Source organism: Pipistrellus kuhlii, unplaced genomic scaffold (genome assembly GCF_014108245.1).
Source record: "Pipistrellus kuhlii isolate mPipKuh1 unplaced genomic scaffold, mPipKuh1.p scaffold_m20_p_38, whole genome shotgun sequence".
Taxonomy (NCBI): domain Eukaryota; kingdom Metazoa; phylum Chordata; class Mammalia; order Chiroptera; family Vespertilionidae; genus Pipistrellus; species Pipistrellus kuhlii.
The window spans coordinates 2011074-2034553 of record NW_023425538.1 but is presented as its reverse complement, the minus strand read 5'-3'; the positions used below and the strand labels follow the sequence as shown (position 1 = coordinate 2034553).

General features: G+C 46.2%; 1 protein-coding gene, 1 long non-coding RNA gene and 1 pseudogene across 2 annotated transcripts; all 3 read left to right on the top strand.

Moving 5' to 3' along the window:
• Positions 1 to 2069: 2069 nt before the first annotated feature.
• PSMC4 (proteasome 26S subunit, ATPase 4) lies at positions 2070 to 9170 on the top strand. The gene is made up of 11 exons (XM_036407974.2): positions 2070 to 2224; positions 3031 to 3129; positions 3253 to 3439; positions 4735 to 4881; positions 4960 to 5069; positions 5152 to 5245; positions 7858 to 8025; positions 8110 to 8186; positions 8322 to 8490; positions 8705 to 8760; positions 8941 to 9170. Exons 1-11 carry the CDS (start codon positions 2189 to 2191, stop codon positions 9052 to 9054), a joined length of 1257 nt encoding a protein of 418 aa, XP_036263867.1. The 5' UTR covers positions 2070 to 2188; the 3' UTR covers positions 9055 to 9170.
• On the top strand, positions 5255 to 6434 carry LOC118702230. Its single transcript, XR_004982674.2, has 2 exons — positions 5255 to 5579; positions 6033 to 6434. It is a non-coding gene; the product is annotated as an uncharacterized LOC118702230 (long non-coding RNA).
• Positions 9171 to 14486: 5316 nt separating the features above from the next.
• LOC118702249 lies at positions 14487 to 16765 on the top strand (annotated as a pseudogene).
• The last annotated feature ends 6715 nt before the right edge of the window (positions 16766 to 23480 follow it).

Genomic DNA, 23480 nt, shown 5'->3' with positions numbered 1-23480 from the left:
TTTATTGTGGTGGTCTAGAACCAAACCCAGTGTCTCGAAGGTGTACCTGGATTAATAACTGTAGCTGGTGTTATGGTGAGTGTATGCCTGGAGCCAGAAGCACAGGCTTTGGGGACAGATTTGGGGCCCCATGATCTGGCCTTTGTGATTGGCAAGTGGCTTCAGGGCTCTAAGTCTGTTTCCTTCTTTGAAAAACAGGAAACAATATCAAGATTCAATTAGTTGATGCTCAGAATGTACCAGGAAAATTAATGGGTTCTGCCTGTCACTACTTGAGTCAATTTAGTGGAGACAGGGTTGAATCACATATGAGTGTTTATTCCAATACTGCCGGCATGGAAGGCATGGGAGAACAGCAGGTCATCCACAAAAATCTGCTCTGCATCCCTCCCCCGGCCCTCCATAAACCAATTGCTTATATGGAGTAGGACAAGGATTACACAGGGCAAGTAGGGATTACAGGCATGGGGAAGTGGGCTATGCAGGCTGGGGCAGGACTCCATTGTTTGGGCAACAAGGCTGTTAATCTTTCCATAATAGGCCGTTCTTGAGTGAGAATGATTCCAAGGTTGACTCCCAGGTCCCGGGAGTGTACAACTCCCAGCCAGGTCAGAATGACCTTTCTTTAACCAACACTGGGCAATCGTGGTTAACAGAGCATGATATTTCCCATAACCATAGCTAGTCCCCAACATTCTATTTTGTGCCCTAACAATAAGACCTAAGTATAGGGCCTAGCATAGGGCTGCAGTTCCCAATGTAAGAACAAAATTCACCCAGTAAGTTTATCTAATTGGCTTTATTAGCGATCTGTGAATTGGGCAGCATCCTATCTAGCAGCTAGAAGGGCACTCAGGTGAGGTGGAAGGTTTGAATAGGCAGAGAGAAGGTGGGAATAAGAAGTTAAAAGAGCAGACTCTTTCAGGCCAGGATACCTTCCCGTTTGGAGGTGGGCAGGGGTTCTTAGGGAGATACCTCCCAAGTGTGGATCAGGATTAAAATTCCACTCCTGGGGGAAGCTAAAACTGCAATTAGGTTAGCTACTAAGTTTTTGCTTGGTAACTGGCCTAGCAAAAATGACTCCATTTTGGACCCTTGCTTTCCCTTTTCCTCCTTCCTTCTGTTAATGAAAAAATAAACCCATTGAAACCTGTAAAGAATTTTAGTGAGTTTATTTGAGCCAAACTGTCAACATGTGCCGGGAAGCAGAACCTCAATGAATTGAGATAAGGTTCCAAAAAATGGCGTGTTACATCTGTATACGTTGCGATCTAAGGAGAGACATAGGTAGGTTTCATGAAATTCCTTGGTGATTAAGGAGGCGGGAGAAAGCAAAGCGGTGGGATTGGATAAAAAGTAAAATGATGGACACCTGCTTAGGTGGGTACAGAAACAATTAACATAATAATGAAGGAATTTGTGATATCTGTCCTGGCTCCCACCACTTCAGGTTGTGCCCCAGCAGCTCCAGAAAAAGAGAAGTTACAATTTACCCAGACATCTCACAGATATGTTATCTTAGAGGCAAAAAGGCAAATGGGCTCAAGAAAGATCTAAGTTGATCTTTGTCAGGAAAAATATCAGTCTAGGACATGATTACCCACTATAACCTGTTTGCAGTTAAATATTTAATTTTCAGACCACCTTTTGTGGTCTGAAATAGGTCTTTGAGTTTGGAAGACGGCCTCGCAGGCATCCCCTGAGCTTGTCAGGTCAGCATGTTGCTCCTTTCGTCCACACTTCCTATTTTAACACCTGCGCGACCCAACTCCTGGGCCGCTGCCTCGCCTTCCCCAGCCCTCCCGCCGGGGCACACTCCTCACCGCTGGGTCTACGCCCGGGGCACACGGAGGGCGAGCCGGGCCCCCTCGCCCCTCCGTGGACATCCCTCCCGCGCAGCCCGCGTGGAGCTCCCGGAAGGAAGCCGTCTCACCGGCCCCGCCACCAAAACTGGGCGAAGAGACAGATTCCTGTGAAGCTCTTCCACCCGGAGAGCGACAGGGCCACGGCCCGTGGGCCCCACAGGCTGGCGGAGCCCGGGGCCAGGCCCTCCTCCCCCTCCGTCCACCCGCCCGCCGGCGCCTTAGACTACGTTTCCCACAATCCACATCGGCCCGCCCCTTCCGGTGGCGGCAGCGGAAGCGGTGACTGGATCTGGCCAGGCCTCACACCGGCGGTCTCGGTCACCATGGAGGAGATAGGCATCCTGGTGGAGAAAGCTCAGGTCCGGGGGGTCTGGCTCGCGGGGACAGGGAGACACTGATCTGAGGGAGGTGCCGAGTGACCGCAGGGGTCCCGCCCGAGTCGGGGCGGTTTCGGGGCCCTCAGTGGCAAGTTTGGAGCCGTTCCGAGGCCTGGTGGCCCAGCGATGTTAGGCGGAGAGAAAGGCTCGGAAAGCGGGGCCAGGGGCTGAGTGACTTAGAGATCCAGCCGGCAGTGCCAATGGGCATTCGGGGCCGGCAGAGCTGGAGTGACGTGCGGGACTCGGCTGGGTGCTGGATGGTGCCCGAGGCCGGCCTGGGTGTGACTGATGTTCCGGCTTGACTGGCGGTGGAGGGCTAATCAAGAGCTGTGGTCTGGCCCACGGACATTTGGGGCCTAGCGGGGGGCTGGATGACATGACTAATTCATGTGAGTTGGGGCTCTGTGACACGAGGTGTCTTTGGGGGGTAACGGTAATTCCAGAACTATTTGAAGGCATGGTGAGTTAGCCTGTGTGAGAGCCATGTGACGTTAGGAACCTGTTGAGGGGGGCTGGAGGGCATTTGAGTCTGATAAGGAGTTGATGAGACATTTAGGCCCCAGTTGGGTGACACTGGGGACATGTTACAAGTGGCATATGGTAGCAGAATATCTGTTTGGGAGACTCGTTGACGTAAAGGTCCTACAAAGGTGATGGAAGTTTCCAGGTCTGTTTAGCGGGGCTGAATGATGTCAGGAGCCAGCTAGGGAATGAGAGACTTCATGGTCAAATCAGATTTTTTCATGCGGAGACTCTTCTTCCAACCTGTGTTTCCCACTGTGGTCTAGGATGAGATCCCAGCCCTGTCAGTGACCCGGCCCCAGACTGGCCTGTCCTTCCTGGGGCCTGAGCCTGAGGACCTGGAAGACCTGTATAGCCGCTACAAGGTACATTCAACCCCAACCCAGACCCTGCACAGGGCCCATGTCCAAATCTCCCGCCACCTTCCACTCCCTGGCTCAGCAAGGCCTAGAGCCATCCCCTCCCTCCTCTCCCCTTCCTGCTCACAGAAGCTGCAGCAAGAGCTGGAGTTCCTGGAAGTGCAGGAAGAGTACATCAAGGATGAGCAAAAGAACCTGAAGAAGGAATTCCTCCATGCCCAGGAGGAGGTGAAGCGAATCCAGAGCATCCCACTGGTTATCGGGCAGTTTCTGGAGGCCGTGGATCAGAACACAGCCATCGTGGGCTCCACCACAGGTATGGGGGGCGGAAATCCTCATTCACTGGCATGTGCCCGGAACTGCTAGGGTTGTACAACAGAAAACAAGGCAAGACAGTGTAATGGTGTTTTTCAGGGTATTTTGTTTGAGTCTGATGCAAACATGGAACTAGATTTTACATTCTTTCCCTCTGTATATGTGTAATTTATATAGTAAAAGTTTGACCAAATGATATGTAGCCTTATAATGAGTGACATACTCTAATTGCCTTTCCATCCTGTTCTAGTCTTTTATTTAAAACCATGTTCTGGTCATGACTCTCTGAATTGATTTCATGACCACTTCTGGGTTAGGACCTGCACTTTGAAACCATGGGTGAAATGGTAAGAGATTGGGTTCTGGAAGGACTCAGTATACAGTAGCTGCTGTTATTAACACAGGTCCAGGCCTTGCCTTCATAATGGTCGTTGTCTCTGTATCTTATTCGGCTTTACTTCTGGCCACTGCTCCTCTGAACCAAGCCATGTTCTTACGAAGGTTGTAGGGAAAAGTGTGATTGGGCCTGGAATTGGACTGATGGGCTGATAGTGAGGTAGTGAGGGAGGAAGAGACCCATAATGTGTCTTTGACCTTTGGATCTAGGGGGACAGTGAGGCTATCCCTGAAGTGGCAACATGGTCAGAGGAGTAGATTTAGGAGACAGTGAGTGCGGTCACAGGAAGGGCCTGGGTGGCTACTGGACAGCCAAGTCTGAAGATCGGGAGAAAGGTTGAGTCTGGAAAGAGATGTATACATCACCACCACCAATGTACAAAGTGGACTGGAGAGGTGAGAAAAGTCTGAGTGACAGGGAAGAGTCTGGTACAGAGATCTAGTTGGGAGGACTGAAACAGGGCAGGACCCAGAGAAAGAGAAGAGAGATGGTTAGAGGGTCATAGTGACTGATGGGCTAAAGAGGGAAGAGGAGAAAAGCTCAGGATGAAGCTTAGGGCTCTTGCTGGTGACTAGGGACTGGGGCTTGCCTGAGACAGATCCAGGAGAGAAGCACAGTTTTGTGGGGAGATGTGAACACATATGGACACAGTAGGTGAGAGATATACAAAGGAAATCGGGGGTGGGGCAGGGGAGGGGAGGGTTCCTAGGAGGTTGCTGGTCACGGGGTCTGTGTGAACATGGGGAACAAACTGAAGGAGGCAGGCTAGAGGTGGGGGAGCAGCCAGGGTATGAGTGAGAGATACTGGTGCCCTGGACAGCACAACTGTGAGGTCATGGGGAGAGGACAGTTCTGGCACTTCTCTTTTTCCCTTCTCCTTTTCCGTCTTTGTCCCACAGGCTCCAATTACTATGTGCGCATCCTGAGCACCATTGACCGGGAGCTGCTCAAGCCCAATGCCTCGGTGGCCCTCCACAAGCACAGCAACGCCCTGGTGGATGTGCTGCCCCCTGAAGCGGACAGCAGTATCATGATGCTCACCTCAGGTGAGGGGGGAGCCTGGGTGGGAGGCTGAGAGGACCCTGTGCACCAGGCTGGGGGTCCCAGCTCTGCTCTCCCACTAGACCAGAAGCCAGACGTGATGTATGCAGACATCGGGGGCATGGATATCCAGAAGCAGGAGGTGCGGGAGGCTGTGGAGCTCCCGCTTACACACTTTGAGCTCTACAAGCAGGTGAGGAACTGGAGGGTCAGGGAAGGAGGAAGCCCTCCAGGATTCCCTGGCTCATCCTTCCTTCTCCACGTCTGCATTTCAGATCGGTATTGATCCTCCCCGAGGCGTCCTTATGTACGGCCCACCCGGCTGCGGGAAGACCATGTTGGCAAAGGCCGTGGCTCATCACACCACTGGTGAGCTGCTGGTCCCTCCCTCAAACTCTGACCTTCTGGGCTTTTCCCATCTGTCTCTGGTCTCTCATCCTCCCCAGGAAATGGCACAGCACACTGATTTAGAGCACACGTTATTGTGCTTCTTAGTCATTGTTGTGCAGTCTTGGACAGGTGACTTTACCACATGCCTCAATTTCCTCATCTAACAGAAAACTCCACAGCATTAATGTGAAAATTAATAAGTCAGAGTTTTGTTATAGTGGGTGTGACCCATTAGGAATTCCAATTCATGGGTTGCAACCAGCATTTTAAACAATGAAACAGAACAGAAGATATAAGAGTTTATCCCATACTAGTGGCCCGGTGCACAAATTCATAATCACTCAGCCGGGCCTGTACCCTCTCCAATCTGGGACCCCTCAAGGGATGTCCGACTGCTGGTTAAGGCCAGATCCCATCTTGCAATGGGATATCTATATCACAATCCAGAACCTCTGGCTCCTAACCACTCACCTGCCTGATTGCGCCTAACCACTCTGCCTGATCACCCGTAACTCCCCCCCCCACCACCACCACCACCAACCTGATCACCTCCAACTATCTCCCCTGCTGGCCTGATCACCTCCAACTGCCCCTCCTGCCAGCCTGCCTGCCCCCACTGCCAGCCTGCTTGCCCCCAAATACCCCTGCCAGCCTGATCTCCCCTAATAGCCTCTGCTTCAGCCCTACCACCATGGCTTTGTCCAGAAGGATGTCTGGAAGGTCTCCTGGTCTAATCAGCATATTACTGTTTTATTAGTATAGATAGGAAGATGTCATACTGTTTTGAGAAACTTGTTTCACACACATGTGCACACACACATACATATAAGGTGTCCCCCAAAACTGTATGCACAGTTTGAATGATTATAAAGTCAGTGTTTATTAACGTACAGTCATTTACAAAATTGAAAAAATCTATAGAAATGCATATATATATATATATATATATATATTTTTTTTTTTTTTATTTATTTTTTTTTTTTTTTTTGGTCAATGTCCTGTTTTTAAACTGATGACTATTCTGGTCCAGGCACTACTGATAATGTGAACATCAAGAATCATTTCATTCAATATTTGTGTGCCCACAGTTCGTTGACTGTTGCTGGTTTCGTACCATAAATTTTATCTTTTATGTATCCCCCTCCCCCCCAACAAACAAACAAACAAAAACCAGTATAATGGCACCTTAGGATAAATTTTCTTTGTTCAAAGCTTAGTTTGGCTTCATCCATTATTTCAAATCGGTTAAATCTGAAAAGGAGTGAAAATTAAATGAGTTGTCAGCTGCTAAAGTGTGTATAAATTTTTTTGGACACTGTATATATTGTGGTTGTTTACAAATGTATTCCTGTAAGTTCCAGGCAGAATGTCTGGAAATCAATGTATTGCTATTTATAAAGCCTAAAGACAGGGCTCAGCACATCTTAAAATCTTCATACATGCGAGGCAGGCAGTGGTTTAGCAGTGGGTTTTTTGGACCAGACTGCTGGGTTTGAAATCTGGCTTCCCTATAGCTACTTATGTAAGCTAGTTTATGTAACTACTCAGTAAGTTAACCTCTTTGTGACTCCCATTTCCTATTTTCCTGGGTGGTTCAGAGGATGAAGTCAATATAAAGCTTCTAGAAGCTTACCTGGCATATAGTAAGTAGGCAGTGAATGTTAGCCATTATCAAGATTATTCATTTGCTTAGTAGTTCATTTGACTTCTGCTCTCCAATGCCTTGTGCTGGGATACGACAATGAGTCAGACTTGTCCCCTGCCTCAGAGAAGCTCCCAGCCATGCTGGAGAAAAAGAACTAAACACTTATAACTCAATCATTTAGTTAATATTGAGCACCTAATATGTGCTGAGCTGAGTGGTAGGTGCTGGAAACATGGCAGTGAACAGAGTAGAGTCTCCATTCCTCATGGTCATGGAGGTGGTGTCTTAGTTGGGGAAGCTCTTGAACAATTAAGTGAATAGGTTATGTCACGTGGTACTAAATTCATGAAGAGAACAGCTAACGGAATAAGGACAGAGAATGGGGGCTGCAACTTCACATTTTAACTTTAGGAAACAAATTAGAAAGGAGGGGCCCAGAACAAACCTGTTTTCAACCCCGTTGCTAGTTGTCTATGTCAGAAGATGGGCCTGTGGGCCCTTATTGCAAAGGGGAAGTCGGAGCCCATGGTGAGGAAGTATGATTCCTTTGTGTATGGCAACCTACCTGTTTTCTTACTGATCTTTCAAGTGCTCTAGAAATCAGATTTTTTTTTTTCCTGTGTCTTGGTCCATGCATATCTCTAGCTTTTCTCCATAGATACGTTGAGGCACAGATGCATTTGTTTTTATAATGTCCTGGTAGTTAAAAGTTGGACAAAAAAACAACACATCTGTGCACAGGGTTCATAACTTGTGCTACTGGGTGGTTATGGGATGCAAGCAGCTGGCTGGTCCTTGACGCTGGATCTGGGACCCAGTCCAGGGTAAGAGAATAACATGGCTACTTGGAGTGGGCATCCAAAGGAGGGGATTCCCAGTTTCAGTTAAAGCAGAATGGCCCTCCAAGAGGCCCATCCGCATCTAACCGTTGTCATCCTACTGTCAGCTGCATTTATCCGGGTCGTGGGCTCGGAGTTTGTACAGAAGTACCTGGGTGAGGGCCCCCGCATGGTCCGGGACGTGTTCCGCCTGGCCAAGGAGAACGCACCTGCCATCATCTTCATAGATGAGATCGATGCCATCGCCACCAAAAGATTTGATGCTCAGACAGGGGGTGAGTGTTACCCAAATAGGGTCTGTGGTCTTGGACAGGCCTGTCGTACATAGTACCCTGGACTAACTGTGTCGCATACTCCAGCTGACAGGGAGGTTCAGAGAATCCTGCTGGAGCTGCTAAATCAAATGGATGGATTCGACCAGAACGTCAATGTCAAGGTTCGGAGTTTGGGGTGAACAAGGGGAGGTGTGGTATGAGAGTGGGGAAGGTAGGGCTGGCATGTGAGGGGGCAGTTTTGGTGGGAAGGAGGGTGGTAGGGAGAGTGGTCTGAGCCAGCATGTTTCCAATGCCAGGTGATCATGGCTACGAACAGAGCAGACACCCTGGATCCTGCCCTGCTGCGGCCAGGACGCCTTGACCGTAAAATCGAATTCCCACTCCCTGACCGCCGCCAGAAGAGATTGATTTTCTCCACTATCACCAGCAAGATGAATCTCTCTGAGGAGGTTGACTTGGAAGATTGTATCCTGCTCTGGAAGTGAGGGAAGGGCCACAGTTCAGAATGGGGATTGGATCTTCACCTCCACCTCTGCCTTCACCATGACCCAGATTTACAGGGTGGGCACCAAAGTTCTGGAAGGGGTGGTGGTGACAGACAGCCCAACGATGAGATGACTTCCTGCTGCAGGCATTTGCCCCGTCATTCAGGGAATGGTTTCCTTAACTCTCGCTGCAGATGTGGCCAGGCCAGATAAGATTTCAGGAGCAGATATCAATTCTATCTGTCAGGAGGTGAGTGAGGCTTTTCTCTGGATCCAGGCTGGGAGGGAATGAAGATCCTTCCTCTTTCTAATCACTATTGCAATCCTGTCCCTTGTTTCCTCCCTGGGGTAGTGGGCCCTGCTGTCTCTTCCTCCACCATCACTGAGGTGGGGAGTGCGGGGAGTACAATTTAACTCTCCTCCCTTACAGAGTGGAATGCTAGCTGTCCGAGAGAACCGTTACATTGTTCTGGCGAAGGACTTCGAGAAAGCATACAAGACCGTCATCAAGAAAGATGAGCAGGAGCATGAGTTTTACAAGTGACCCCCCCAACCACAGGACCCGGGACTTCCCTCACCTGCCCAACCTCTGTCCCCAACCAGTCCTCTTTTCTCTTTACCCAAAGTTGATTTATTCAATAAATACACAAGTTGAGTCAATCTAGTTTCTTAGAATTTTAACTCCTTTAGTATCCTGGACCTTGAATAGGATCTTCTGTGCCCCTCCTGTTCTTCTGACAGATGAGTGGGTGAGGTAGGTGGCCTGCGCTACAGCTTAAGAAGCGAAGAACTCAAAATGACTTCAGAAACTTGGGGAAAGGGAAGAAAAGTGAACTTCAGATCACAGCCTTGACCACAAAGTAAAGCCCCGTACATCTTCCACCCCATTTCCTACAGGAAGAAGACCCTTTGAGTCTTTGGTGAGCCCTGCCTTCCTCACATTCAGGGAATACCAATGAAAGAGACAAGCCCAGAGTCTCCCTGAGCAGGGATGGAAGGATATAAGAGGGGAGGTTGATTGCCCAGGATCTGTGACTATCTCTGGTTCTCCATGTTGTCTTGTCAGGGACCAAATTCCCACTCAGGAGGTCTCTGTTCAGATACCCCTCCCTCTGGGCAGCCTTCCCTGGTGCCCAATTTGGGAAGGAGCCTTTCATCTGTACACCCCCGGCCCCATGCAGGTACTCTGCTTGGCTAGACTTCCTCAGTGCTTGCCTGTCCCCCAGACTGAAAGCCACCTCTATAGGCGTCAGGGATTGTAGCCTGACCAGCACTTACACATGGGAGACATCCAGTTGATTGAACAAATATATGAATATCACTGTATACTTAGGAGCAAGATGGGAAGAAGGTATATGGGGAATCATGAATCATTGAAGGACAGATGATTCCTCCTTTAATGGGCAGAGCAGAGAAAATTCTCCCTCCTTCCTGAAACCTCACTAAAGAGACTCACCAGGGCACAGCAGAGAGATGGTAGCAGTGCAATTTTGGAAAGGCAGATATGGGAGGCATGAACCTGAACTAAAGGGAGGCACAGAAACCTTTCCATTTCAGAAATCCGAGGAGCCAGGTTCTGAAGGGGCTGGAAACAGGACTACCTGACCGGTTATATAAGAACCCGAATTCATACATCCAGTGTGATTAGAACCTGGTGTGTTACTTCAGGCCCATGACCCTTCTCCAGCCTGGCTGAGGACCTCAGGTTTGTTTGTTTATTTTTTAAATATATTTTATTGATTTTTTACAGAGAGGAAGGGAGAGAGAGAGCTAGAAATGTCGATGAGAGAGTAACATCAACCAGCTGCCTCTTGCACACCCCCTACCGGGGATGTGCCCGCAACCAAGGTACATGCCTTTGACTGGAATCGAACCCAGGACCCTTCAGTCCACAGACCAACGCTCTACCACTGAGCTAAACCGGTTTCGGCTGGACCTCAGGTTTATTTATTGTAGAAAAGGCTGATGCAGTGATCTCTGGGCCAGTGGGCCTGGAGCATGGATGAGAGGAGGTTCCATGCTCAAGGCAGGATTGAGAGCCCAGGAAGGCAACTGAAAGCCCTTCTGAGGAAATGGCAGCATGAGGGGAAAGGGAGCGAGTAAGACACCTGAAGTCTTCATCTTTGACATTCAGTCGCCATTAACACCTAAAACTGATGAGTTCACAAAAGCGTATAATTTAGCAACACGAAACTAAATTTCCTAAGAAACTGGAGGATGGGGAGTCATCGCCTTTTGAAAGCAGGAAAATAAGGGGTGAGGGTGCCATGGGAATGCCTTTTGTTTGTTTCTATACTTTCTACAATATTTGACCTTTTTATTTTTTAAATATATTTTTATTGATTTCAGAGAGGGAGGGAGAGAGAAACATCAATGATGAGAAAGAATCATTGGTTGTCTAGCTCCTGCAACTCCCGAATGGGACGTAACCAGAATTGAACCCTGACCTCCTTGTTCATAGGTCAACATTCAACCACGAAGCCTTGCCGACCCAACAATTTTGACCTTTTAAATGAGGCACTTAAAAATCACAGAAAAAAGAAAAGGATCTTACAAGCCAGTAGATACTTGGAAGGAGAAAGATAAAAGGGAGAAATTGCCCAAATGACAAACACCCTAACAGGGAAGGGTGGAGGTGGGAAAAGAGAACAGCCATGAGCTCCAGAAATGACAGCAAAGAAAATAGCGCAGGGCAGGATATTGCCACAACCTGAACAGAACACCCTTTTTGGAGTTAGGATGGTGGTGCAACTTGAAGCATTTGCTTTAAGCTCTGTCAGAGTCCTCATCAGCTAATGGACATAGTTTTCAAGTCCCAGGGACAGTGAGCAGAGTACATGACTTAACACACAATGTAAACAGCACAAAGTACTAGAAAGTGAGAGGGGAAACCCCAAGTCCTTCCCAAAAGCTGTGATGAGCACTCCTCTGGTAAGCAAGAGGAATTTTATGATTAGCACTGCAATAAATCTGCTCTATAATGAAGGCAGACCAGAGTGAGGTGAAAGCTGTAATTGGTAAGAGGTAGCAGCCACTCATTAGCTGGGAGAACGAATCTTGGGTTCTGACACACTATCTCTATGTCTCCAACACCCCTATTTGGGCTCTAACACTCAAGGTTCTGAAATCCTTACACTGCTCAGGTTGACACCACCATGCTGGTCCATTCCACCACTTGGAATGCCCTCTAGGAGGCTTCCACCCTGCTCCAAGCCACCCCCTGCATGAACACCCACCTCCTGCATAAACACCACCCCCTGCATAAACACCCACCTCCTGCATAAACACCCACCTCATCCTGCTCAGGCTCCAAAACTCTGCTCTGAGCCGATCTTTGGGATTAAACTGTTCAGAAAAGGAAGAGGAAGAGCAACATGTCTTATAATTTGAAGTAAAGCAAGTTATTCTCTGATGGACTCTGCATGGTCTCACACAGGTTCTTTGTCTTTATGAGCAAAGGTTTTCTCTTCAAAAAGTAGGACTAATGAAGTCTGACCCACAATCCAGAACAACTGACCATTGTAAGCTCGCTATTCTTTGGCACACTGTCTTTCCAAGCATAAAGTGCTTTCCTCATTCCAAGACTCCCACATTTATCTGCCAACGACTCCTCACAGCACGGAAAAATTCATTTCATATTTTTAAAAAGATTATGACTTGCATTTTTATGAAAAAAATTCACTTGACTCGATACTTAAAAATTATTTGGCAGGTAAATTTCAAATCTTTGGTTCAAATATTTAAATAAAGCTGATGCTGCAAGAAGATGCAACATATTCTTTATTCCATAGAACAGGTGGGTGGTGGCATAAGATCATAAACATATTCCACTGGTACCCATTAGGTCCACATCTCCAGATACTCAGAATTACATATACCCACCTTCATACAGCCTGGCTTGCACCCAGACACCCCACAATCCCAGTCACACAGTGACCCGCACATCCACACCACCCAACACATGTTACGACAGTCACAGGCACAGTCACAATCTCCCACCGAACCTGTCACGCGCTGCTTGCAGTGACCAATCAGGCTCCCAAGCTTTCTGTGACCAACAGCAGAGGCGAGGTTGGACCCGCAACCCTCACGGTGACACACACGCGCCTGTTCACAAGGCCAGATGCAAAGACACACACACACACACACACACACACACACACACACACACATTCTTTAAAACACACATCAGGCTGTGTACCAGAGGTAGGACTATCTCTGGGAAAGAAACTGACCAAACCCGCCTCCCGGCTCCTGCACCCATGGCCTCAGGGTTGCACCCACAGATGCTTTCGGCTACCCAGCACTGTGGCAGTCGCCCAGACAGCACCCGAGGGTGAGTTCCCCTAGGCTTACCCAGCACCTTGCGGGACCCGCTGTAGCCTTCGTCCGGGCCTGCGCCAGTGCCTCCCGTGCCCAAAGCCCACCGGGTCCCGGCTATGGACTACATTTCCCAGAACCCCCAGGCCGGTGTTAGCTTGGACTCAGGGCCCTCAGTGGCGCGTTCTAAGTGATTCAGGCACCTCGGGGGGAAATTTGTCTGTAGCAAGAGGGGGCGGGTAAGCGGCTCTAAGTGAGACGGAGGGCCTCCTTGGCGCAGGAGTGGGGTTGGGGCTGCAGAACCACGGCATTTCCGTACCTCCAGCTCTAGGATTCTCCTGTAAATTCAGACGGAGCCCAGCCTCCCTCTCCCCTCTCGTTACAAGTGTGAGATTAGAGCAGATGTGTCCCGGAGGAGATTTTCTCCGTCTCTCTGTGGTGTCTCATGACTCCCCACCTTCATTTACACCTCCTTCCCCCATCCCACCATGCCACCCAAATGTGCAGGCCAAATCCTGCCTCACTGTGAGTGGGGAGGGGAGACCTAGAGGAAGATAGTTACTTTTGGGCAGGTGACCTGGTGATTTTGGGGGTAAATGCTCACTCTTCTATAGACACTTCAGCCCAAGAATAATAAAGATTAAAACCCGAGGTGGGGGAGGGGTGCTTGGTTGCTAAGGGGCACATTCATGATAGGGCTGCCAATTGTGACATTGCTGCCAATTGTTGGGCTTCTGCTCAGCGCATGTACAATACTTGCATCCCACTTGTCTGGGTTGCTTGGATGTGCCCCAGTATTTATTTAGGATCGCTCGTTGTGCTCCATTCTCCTGGGTCACTCTTCGCCCCATCTGCTTTGGTGGCTCACTGTGCCCCAGACTTTTGCCTGTCACGGTTTCTGTTCTTGTGGCAGGTCCAGGCAGCTCCCCTTCCAGAGTTGGCTGTGGACCTCCTGCTGACCTCCATCTGACCTCCATCCCTCTGGAGCCCACTAAGCCCTGTCTTGGGATCAGCAAAATCCTTCTGCAAACCTTGAACTTCTTTCACTCAAATATGATGCCTCAGCTGTACTTCAGAGGCCCCTGAGAAAATGGAACTTTCTCTAAACCCTCAGGAGGCTTTAGCTCAACAAGAAGCCTCATTTCAATCTGCAGTGTCCTCTGAGCCTTTGAAATTTTTGTTCTACCACCACAGAGTTCAAAATAAGTATCATCCCTATCCTGAATATGTTCAATCTTCAAAGAGCTCAGTTCTACCTCCCGTGCCTCTTGCTAGTATACAAACTTCTCAAATCCATCTGAAGGGTCGACATCAACCTTCAAAATGCTCTTTGGATGTTGAAGTTCAACCTTCATCACAAGGCAACAGACTCACTTTCAGATTGGCGTGAAGTTCAGTATCAACTCTTGCCTATTGGTGTTAAAGATGTGGACCTGGGGGTTTTGATAACTTCCAAGTCCCCTAAGAAGATTGCACCATCTGCTACTAGCAAAGTCTACCAAAGAACAACCTACATCCCAGCAGGAGTCCCCACTCTGTCTACTTCGGAGGCTGATGCTACGGCCCTGAAGCAGACTGCAGCTCCTCCAAAGCACCCTGAGGTGACATTTCCACTTCAAGAGCCTGTTCAGGCTCAGTGGCCAACCATTCCACCATCACTCCTGAACATACTTTGGGGGCTGCTGGTACATCTCTGAAACAGCCCGCAGCTCCTCCACTAAACCCTGCAATGACATTTCCCCTTTCAGAGCCTGTTCAGGCTCAGCAGCCAACCTTTCCACCTTTGGACCTGGAGCTCACCATCACTCCAGAACCGACTTTGGAGGCTGATGCTGCGCCCTGCAGCAGGCTATTGCTCCTCCAAAGCACCCTGAGGTGACACTTCAACATCCAGAACCTGTTCAGGTTCAGCAGCCAATTTTTTCTGAAGTCATAGCTTCAGTTCTATCGTTTGATCTGGAAGCTACAATAACTCAGCAGCCAGAGTCATCAGAGACAGTTCTTCCAGTGACTGAACAGAATGCCACTATGAACATATGTGAGCTCTGGTCCTGCAATAATAGGACACTGTCAAGTATTGGTTTTGACTCAAAGCAGAGGCTCCACAGAGTGCCAGTACCAGAGCCCAGCACCTACAATGGTACCTTCACCATCTTAAACTTGCAGGGAAACGCTATTTCTTACATCGGTAAAGATACATGGAAGTCATACCATTTGGTTGAGAAACTAAATCTCAGTGGAAATAATTTGAGAGGATTGCATAAAGATTCATTCAAAGGCCTGCTTTCCCTCCAGTATTTGGACTTGTCCTGCAATAAAATAGAATTTATTGAAAAGAATGCATTTCAATCACTTACAATATATAAATCTTGGTTGTAATTTAATCACATAAGTGAACTTTGTCACATTTCAGACCTGGCATGGAATGCAGTTATTACATAAGTTAATTCTCCATCACAATCTTCTGATGACTGTTCAAGATCCATATCTTTTTAATTTGCCAGTATTAAAATATTTAGACATGGGAACAACACAAGCGACATTTACAATATTGATAGCATTCTCATGATGACTCTTGAATTAGAAAAACTTATCTCACCTAACCATTTGGCCTGCTGCCTCTGCCAATTTAAAAATAATATTGAGGCTGTCGCCAAGACAGTCAAACTGCGTTGTGATCCCGAATGTCTGACCAACACACCTTGTGATGAAGATCTCTTAATAGAAGGACCGTTCATGAGAATATTCCGGGGGACAGTAGCTGCACAGCGAGCGGTGGCGATGGCACCGAAGTCGGTGGAGTGGGCAGTGCCGGAGGAGGAATTCCGCTGGCTGCTGCACAACGAAGTGCAGCCATGCTGAGGCAGCTACAGGACATCCTAAAGGAAGCCTCTCTTCGCTTGACTCTGCCAGGCTCAGGCATGGAGGGGCCTGCCAAGCAAGAGAACTTCATTCTGGGCAGCTGTGGCACAGACCAGGTGAAGGGTGTGCTAACTCTGCAAGGGGATACGCTGAGCCAGGCAGATGTGAACCTGAAGATGCTGTATTTTGCCTTCCGGGAAGACAAGCTGTGGAAGCTGCAGCAGATCCAGGATGCCAAGAACCATGTGAGCCAAGCCATTTACCTCCTCAAACAACTGGGATGAGAGCTACCAGTTCAGGACAGGAGCAGAGGTCCTTAAGCTGATGGGTGCCGTGATGCTGCAACTGATCAGAGCTCACAACCGGCTGACCACCTGGCCACCCTCACTCAGCCTGAGAGTGCCGCCAGTGGCCTCACACCTATGTTCACCCCTTCCCTGCCCTCCGTCTTGCTGGTCAACGTCTACATCAACCTCAACAAGCTCTGCCTCACTGTGTACCAGCTGCACACCCTGCAGCCAAATTCCACCATGAACTTACGCCCAGATGGCAGCTCTGTGCTCCACAGCCCTGGAGCCATGTTTGAGTGGGGCTCCCAGCATCTGGAGGTGAGCCATGTACACAAAGTGGAGTTGGTGATCCCGTGGCTAAATGATGCCCTGGTCTTCTCTACTGTCTCCCTGCAGCTTTGGCAGCAGCTCAAGAATAAGATCTCAGGGTTCTCCAGCTACTGGAGCTACAGTTGTTACTTCTCTGCTTCCTTTTCTGATTTTATTTATTTAGATCCTCTCTCTTTGTTTCTTGATGAGTCTAGCTAATAGTTTATCAATCTTGTTTATCCTTTCAAAGGAACAGCTTTTGGTTTCATTGATTTATTGGGGGGTTGTTATGTTTGTTTGTTTGTTTTTTAAGTCTCTATGTCATTTATTTCTGCTCTAATCTTTATTATTTCCATCTTTCTATTTATTCTGGGCTTATCTGGTTGTTCTCTTTCTAGTTCTTTAAGTTGTAGAGTTAAAGAGTTAATTATTAATTTTTTCTGTTTTTTTTTAGGGAGGCCTGTAGTGCTGTGAACTTTCCTCCCAAGCTGCTTTTGCTGTGTCCCAGAAATTTTGGATTGTGTGTCCATTTTCATTTGTTTCCAGAAAGTTTTTTTTATTTCTTTCTTGATATCATTGGTAACCCATTCATTGTTTAATATCATGTTATTTAGCCTCCATGAGTTTTATTGTTTTGGGTGTTGTTGTTTTGTTTTGTTTTTACTGTAATTGATATCTAATTTCGTGCCATTGTGATCTGGGAAGATGCTTAATATGACTTTAGTCTTCTTGAATTTATAGAGACTTGTTTTGTGTCCTAACATGTGCTCTATCTTTATGAATGATCCATGTGAACTTGAAAATAATGTATATTCTGCAGCTTTGGGGTGAAATGTTCTATAAATTCCAATTAAATACATCTCATCCAATGTGTCATTTAGAGTCACTGCTTCCTTGTTACTTTTTTGTCTGGATGATCTATCCATTACATCAGTGGGATGTTAAAGTCCTCTACGATGACTGTATTTTTGTCAATCTCTCCCTTACAGTCCTCTAGAAGTTTTGTTATATATTTAGGTGATCCTATATTGGGTGCATATATGTTTAACAGAGTTATATTCTCTTGTTGGACTGATCCCTGTAGTTTTCTGTAGTGAACTTTGTTGTCTCTTGTGATGGCCATTTTAAAGTCTATTTTATCAGATATGAGTATTGCTACTTTTTTTTCTTTTCCATTTCCATAGAAAATATTTTCCCATCACTTCACTCTCATCTTGTGTCTTTTGTTCTGAGATGGGTCTCTAGTAGACAGCATATGGTTGGGTCATTTTTTTTTTTAATCCATTCAGCTATCCTTTGTCTTTTGATTGGAGCATTTAATCCATTTACATTGAAGGTATTATTGATAGATAATTATTTATTTCCATTGTAATTCTGTATGCCTAGTTTTCTCTTTCTATTTCTTCTTTTCATTACAACAGTCCCTTTAGTATTTCTTGTAATGCTGGTTTGGTGGTGATGTACTCCTTTAGCCTTTTTTTTTTTTGGTCTGGGAAGCTCTTTATTTCACTATCTATTTTGTTTTTTGTTTTTTGTTTGTTTGCTTGCTTGTTTGTTTTAATAGAGTGTTTTTCTTTCTTTTCTTTTAAAAAAATATATTTTATTGATCTTTTACAGAGAGGAAGAGAGAGGGATAGAGAGTTAGAAACATCAATGAGAGAGAAACACCGATCAGCTGCCTCTTGCACACCCCCTACTGGGGATGTACCCACAACCAAGGTACATGCCCTTGACCGGAATCAAACCCGGGACCTTCCAGTCCGCAGGCCAACGCTCTATCCACTGAGCCAAACCGGTTTCGGCTGTTTATTTATTTTTAAATATATTTTATTGATCTTTTACAGAGAGGAAGGGAGAGGGATAGAGAACAAGAAACGTTGATGAAAGAAAAACATCAGCCAGCTGCCTCCTGCACACCCCCGCCGAGGATGTGCCCACAACCAATGCACATGCCCCTGACCGGAATCGGACCTTGGACCCTTCAGTCCGCAGAACGACGATCATCCATTGAGCCAAACCGGTTTCGGCTCACTATCTATTTTAAAAGATAGCCTTGCTGGATATAGAAATCTAAGTTTCAGATTCTTGCTTTCCGTTACCTTGAGTACGTCATTGTAGGGAGTGGTTATAAGGTTAAGCCTCGGACTGACCTGCTGGCAAAGCCACAAACAAGTCCCAGCTTAGAGGGCACAGCCCTCTTAGCATAATTAAGCTTGACCATATGATACTCCCTAGATTCTTCCTGGGTAGCTAATGGGCTGTGGGAGGTGCAGCAAGTGCTGCCAAAACAAGTGAAACTCACAAGAACATTGTAACTATGGTGACCACTACCTTGTTTACCTCTGACTATAAAATAAAGCTTCAGCTTGCAGTCTGGATCTGTTCTGTGGTCTCAGCCAGGCAAAGAAGATGCACCTAGACCCAGCTTATTCTCTTTGTCTGTCTTTTCGTCATCCTTCACTGGCCCCCCTCATGCTTGCCAAACCTTTGGCTGTGCTGGTGTAGCACACTTCATGCCATTCCCTTCTGCCCTGTAGAGTTTCTGATGAAAAATCAGGTGTCAGTCTTATGGGAGCTCCTTTGTAGGTAACAGTTTGTTTTTCTCTTGCTGCCTTTAAAATTCCCTCTTTGCCCTAGCCTGTTTGGCTCAATGGATAGAGCATTGGCCTGCAAACCAAAAGGACCCAGGTTTGATTCTGCTCAAGGGTTCATACCTTGGTTCCTCCCCAGTCCAGGTCCTGATCAGGACTCATGCAGGAGGCAATCAATTGATAAGTTTTTCTCACATCGCTGTTTCTCTCTTGTCTTTCCCTTTCTCTTCCAATCTCCCTAAAATTCAATGGGAAAATATCCTTGAGTGGGACTAAACAAACAGACAAACAAAAAATTTCTCTCTTTGCCTTTAATTTTTGGCACTTAAAATATGATGTGTCTGTATGTGGGTCTGTTGGGGTTCTTCTTGCTTGGGGTTCTCTGTTCCTCCTGAATTGTGTGAATTTTTCCTTTACCAGTTCAGGGAAGTTTACTGCCATTATTTCTTCAAACACATTCTCTATCCTTTTCTCCCTTTCTGCCTCCTCTAGCACACCTACTATTTGAATATTGTTATGTTTCATGTTCTCCCACAGTTCCCTTAAGCTGTCCTCCTTTTTTAAATTAGTTTTCTTTTTGGTTTTTTCATTAAGTGGTTTTTTCCCAACCTCGTCTTCTATTTCACTGATTCAATCCTCACCTTCTCCTAATATGCAGTGTATTCCCTCCAATGTGTTCTTTATTTGGGCTATGCCATTCTTTATTTCTGTCTTCATAGTTACTATATCTTTTCTCATGCTGTTGAGCATCTTTACCATCATTACTCTGAACACTATATCAGATAAATTTCTTATCTCCATTTCATTTATCTCTCGTTCTGGAGAATTCTCTTGTTCTTTCATTTGGGGGTTGTTTCTTTGTCTCCTCATTTTGGCTACTGTTGAGGCTGTTGACTATGTATTGGGTAGACCTGTTATGCCTCTCAGTCTGTAGTGCAGAACAGTGTCAAATGCTGTTTCTGACTAATAATGTCAGGCAAAGAATCAAAGCCTCCAGAGACTACCTCCGCCTACAATGTGATAGGATTCCATCTTGAATAGCCCTCAGGCAATCATCCATAGTATTTTCAACAAAGTTTTTTCAGCAAGTTTTTTCAACAGGGTGGGGCAATTGCTTCTGCCTAGACACTAATTGTTATCTTCAATCTCTTTTTTATTGTATTTTTTAAATTTAATAAATCTTCAGATTATTACAATTGTTTCTCCTTTTTCCCCCCATAGCTCCCCTCCACTCAGTTCCTACTCCACCCTCTGCCCTTATCCCCCACCCACTGTCCTCATCCATAGGTGTACAATTTTTGTCCATTCTCTTCCTATTCCCTCTATATCCCTTTCCCCCTAGAATTATCAATCCCCTCCCATTCTATGCACCTGATTCCATTATATTCACCAGTTTATTCTGCTCATCAGATTTTTTATTCACTTGATTTTAGGTTCACTTGTTGATAGATATGTATTTGTTTTTTATTCTTTTAAAAAATATATTTTATTGATTTTTTACAGAGAGGAAAGGAGAGAGATAGAGAGCTAGAAACGTCAATGAGAGAGAATCATCGACCAGCTGCCTTTTGCACACCCCCTACTGGGGATGTGCCCACAACCAAGGTACATGACCTTGACCGGAATCGAACCTAAGATCCTTCAGTCCTCAGACTGACACTACCGCTGAGCCAATCCGGTCTCGGCAGATATGTATTTGTTGTTCATAATTTTTATCTTTACTTTTTTCTTCTTCCTCTTCTTTTATTTATTTATTTTTTTAAAATAAATTTTTATTGTTCATATTATTACAAATGTTCCTTTCCCCCCCCCTTCTCACCCCACCCTCTGCCCTTTCCCCACCCCCCATTGTCCTCATCCATAGGTGCACAGTTTATGTTCAGTCTCTTCCCACATCCCCCTCTCCCCTTTTCCCCAAGAATAAACAGTTCACTCTCCTTCCATACCTCTGATTCTATTATATTCAACAGTTAATATTGTTCCTCAGATTTTTTTTTTTTTTAGTTTCCTTGGTTTTTAGATTCACTTGTTGATAGTTACGTATTTGTTGTTCATAATTTTTATCTTTATTTACTTTCTCTTCTGAAAGAACCCCCTTCAGCAATTCATATAATTCTGGTTTGGTTGTGATGAACTCCTTTAGCTTTTTTTTATTAGTGAAGCTCTTTATCTGACCTTCGAATCTGAGTGATAGCTTTGCTGGATAGATTATCTTTGGCTGAAGGTTCTTGCTATTCATCACCTTGAATATTTCTTGCCATTCCCGTCTGGCCTGCATGGTTTCTGTTGAGAAATCAGCTGACAATCGTATAGGTGCTCCTTTATAGGTAACTACCTTCTTTGCTCTTGCTTCTTTTAATATTCTCTCTTTGTCTTTTGCTCTTGGAATCTTAATTATGATTTGTCTTGGTGTGGTCCTCTTTGGATTCCTTTTGTTTGGAGTTCTGTGCGCTTCCTGGACTTGCAAGTCTAATTCTTTCACCAGGTGGGGAAAGTTTTCAGTCACTATTTCTTTCAGTATGTTTTTGATATCTTGCTCTCTCTCATCTTCTGGGACCCCCATAATTCTGATGTTGGTTCGCTTGAAGTTGTCCCAGAGGTTTCTTACACTATCTTCAACTTTCTGGATTCTCTGGCTTTCTTGCGTCTGCGGAGGAGTGTCTTCTGGCTCTTTATGTTCCAAATCTTTGACTTGATTCATGCGATCTTCCATTCTGTTTTTAGGACTCCATAAAATATTTTTTATTTCAGACAATGTATTCTTTATTTCTTGTTGATCCCTTATTATTTCTAGTTGATCCCTTTTCATATCCTCATAGGTCTTGTTTATTTTATCGGCCTTTTCTAGGAGATTCTTGAACAACCTTATAAGTGTGGTTTTGAACTCTATATCCAGTCGCTTTTTGTCCTCCATTTCTTTCGTTTGTGATCTATTTGGTTTAGGCATTTTCGCAGGCAGCTTTCCTGATGGGGCGAGGTTTCAGGGTGGATCCTACAGCCTTGGCTTCCGTCAGCCCCGCCCTATGCGACTCCTGAGACTCAGGGTCCTTCAGTACTTGTTGCGAGCGCCTCTGAGAGAAAGGTGCCCTCGATTTTCGCCTGCTGCCAAACTATCTATGCTCTCCCCCAATGAGTCCGGTATTGGGGTTCAGTTCAGTTGGTAGTGGGATTGGAGGTGGCGTTCAGAGCAGTCTGGAGCCCCTGTCTCCTTCCCGTCAGGGCAAACCCGCGGCACAGCCGGCCGGCCCTTCTCTGCGCGCAGTGTGCGCGCCTCCGGGACCTCCTTTCGCGGCTTCCCCGGAGTCCCGCCTTACAGCCTGGCTCCCTATGGATGAGCCTGGGTCCCCGGGGTCTGGCCTAGAATTGGGGTTCAGAGCAGTTGGAGCTGGGCCCAGCACAGTCGGAGCTTTTCTCTCCTTCCCGCTTGGGGACCGCCAGCCAGGCACTCGGCCTCCCTCCTCTCCGGCTCTGTCCTCTCCTCGCGCGCCGCGTGTCTCCGTACCTTGGGCTTTTACAGCTCCTCCGCGCTTCCTTCTGGTTTTCTCCTTGCTTCTTGTTGTAGAATTTCCAGTCAGTTGACTTTCCTGTAGTTCTGGGTAATGTCCATTTTATATTTTAGTTGTATTTTGTTGAAATTGTTGTGTGCGGCTGCAGCTAGTTGCCTACCCGAGCAGCCATCTTGGATTCTCCTTCTTCCTCTTCTTAAAGAATACCTTTCAGCATTTCATATAATACTGGTTTGGTGGTGATGAACTCCTTTAGCTTTTTCTTATCTGTAAAACCTTTATCTGCCCTTCAATTGTGAATGATAACTTTGCTGGGTAGAGTAATCTAGGTTGTAGGTTCTTGCTATTCATCATTTTGAATATTTCTTGCCACTCTCGTCTGGCATGCATAGTTTCTGTTGAGAAATCAGCTGACAATTGTATGGGTACTCCCTTGTAGGTAATTAACTGTTTTTCTCTTGCTGCTTTTACAATTCTCTCTTTGTCTTTTGCTCTTGGCATTTTAATTATGATGTGTCTTGGTGTGGTCTTCTTTGGATTCCTTTTGTTTGAGGTTCTGTGTGCTTGCTGGACTTACAAGTTTATTTCTTTCACCAGGTGGTGGAAGTTTTCAGTCATTATTTCTTCAAATAGGTTTTCAATATCTTGCTCTCTCTCTCCTCTTCTGGCACCCCCATAATTCTGATGTTGGTACGCTTGAAGTTGTCCCAGAAGTTTCTGACACTATCTTCAACTTTTTAAATTCTCTTTTCTTTTTGCTTTTCTGGTTGAGTATTTTTTACTTCTTTGTATTTCAAATCTTTGACTTTACTCTTGCATTCCTCTAGTCTGCTGTTGGGACTTTGTATAATATTTTTTTATTTCAGTCAGTGTATGTTTAATTTCTAATTGGTCCTTTTTCATATCCTCGAGGGTCTCACTAAATTTATCAGCCCTTTCTAGAAAATTCTTGAAAAACCCTTTTAACTGTGGTTTTGAACTCTATATCCAGTTGCTTGTTGTCCTCCATTTGTGATCTATTTCCTTGTGTTGGCATTTTCGCTGCTTCCCTGAGTTGGTAGGGTAGCTTTGTGTGCTAGGTGTCCTATATAG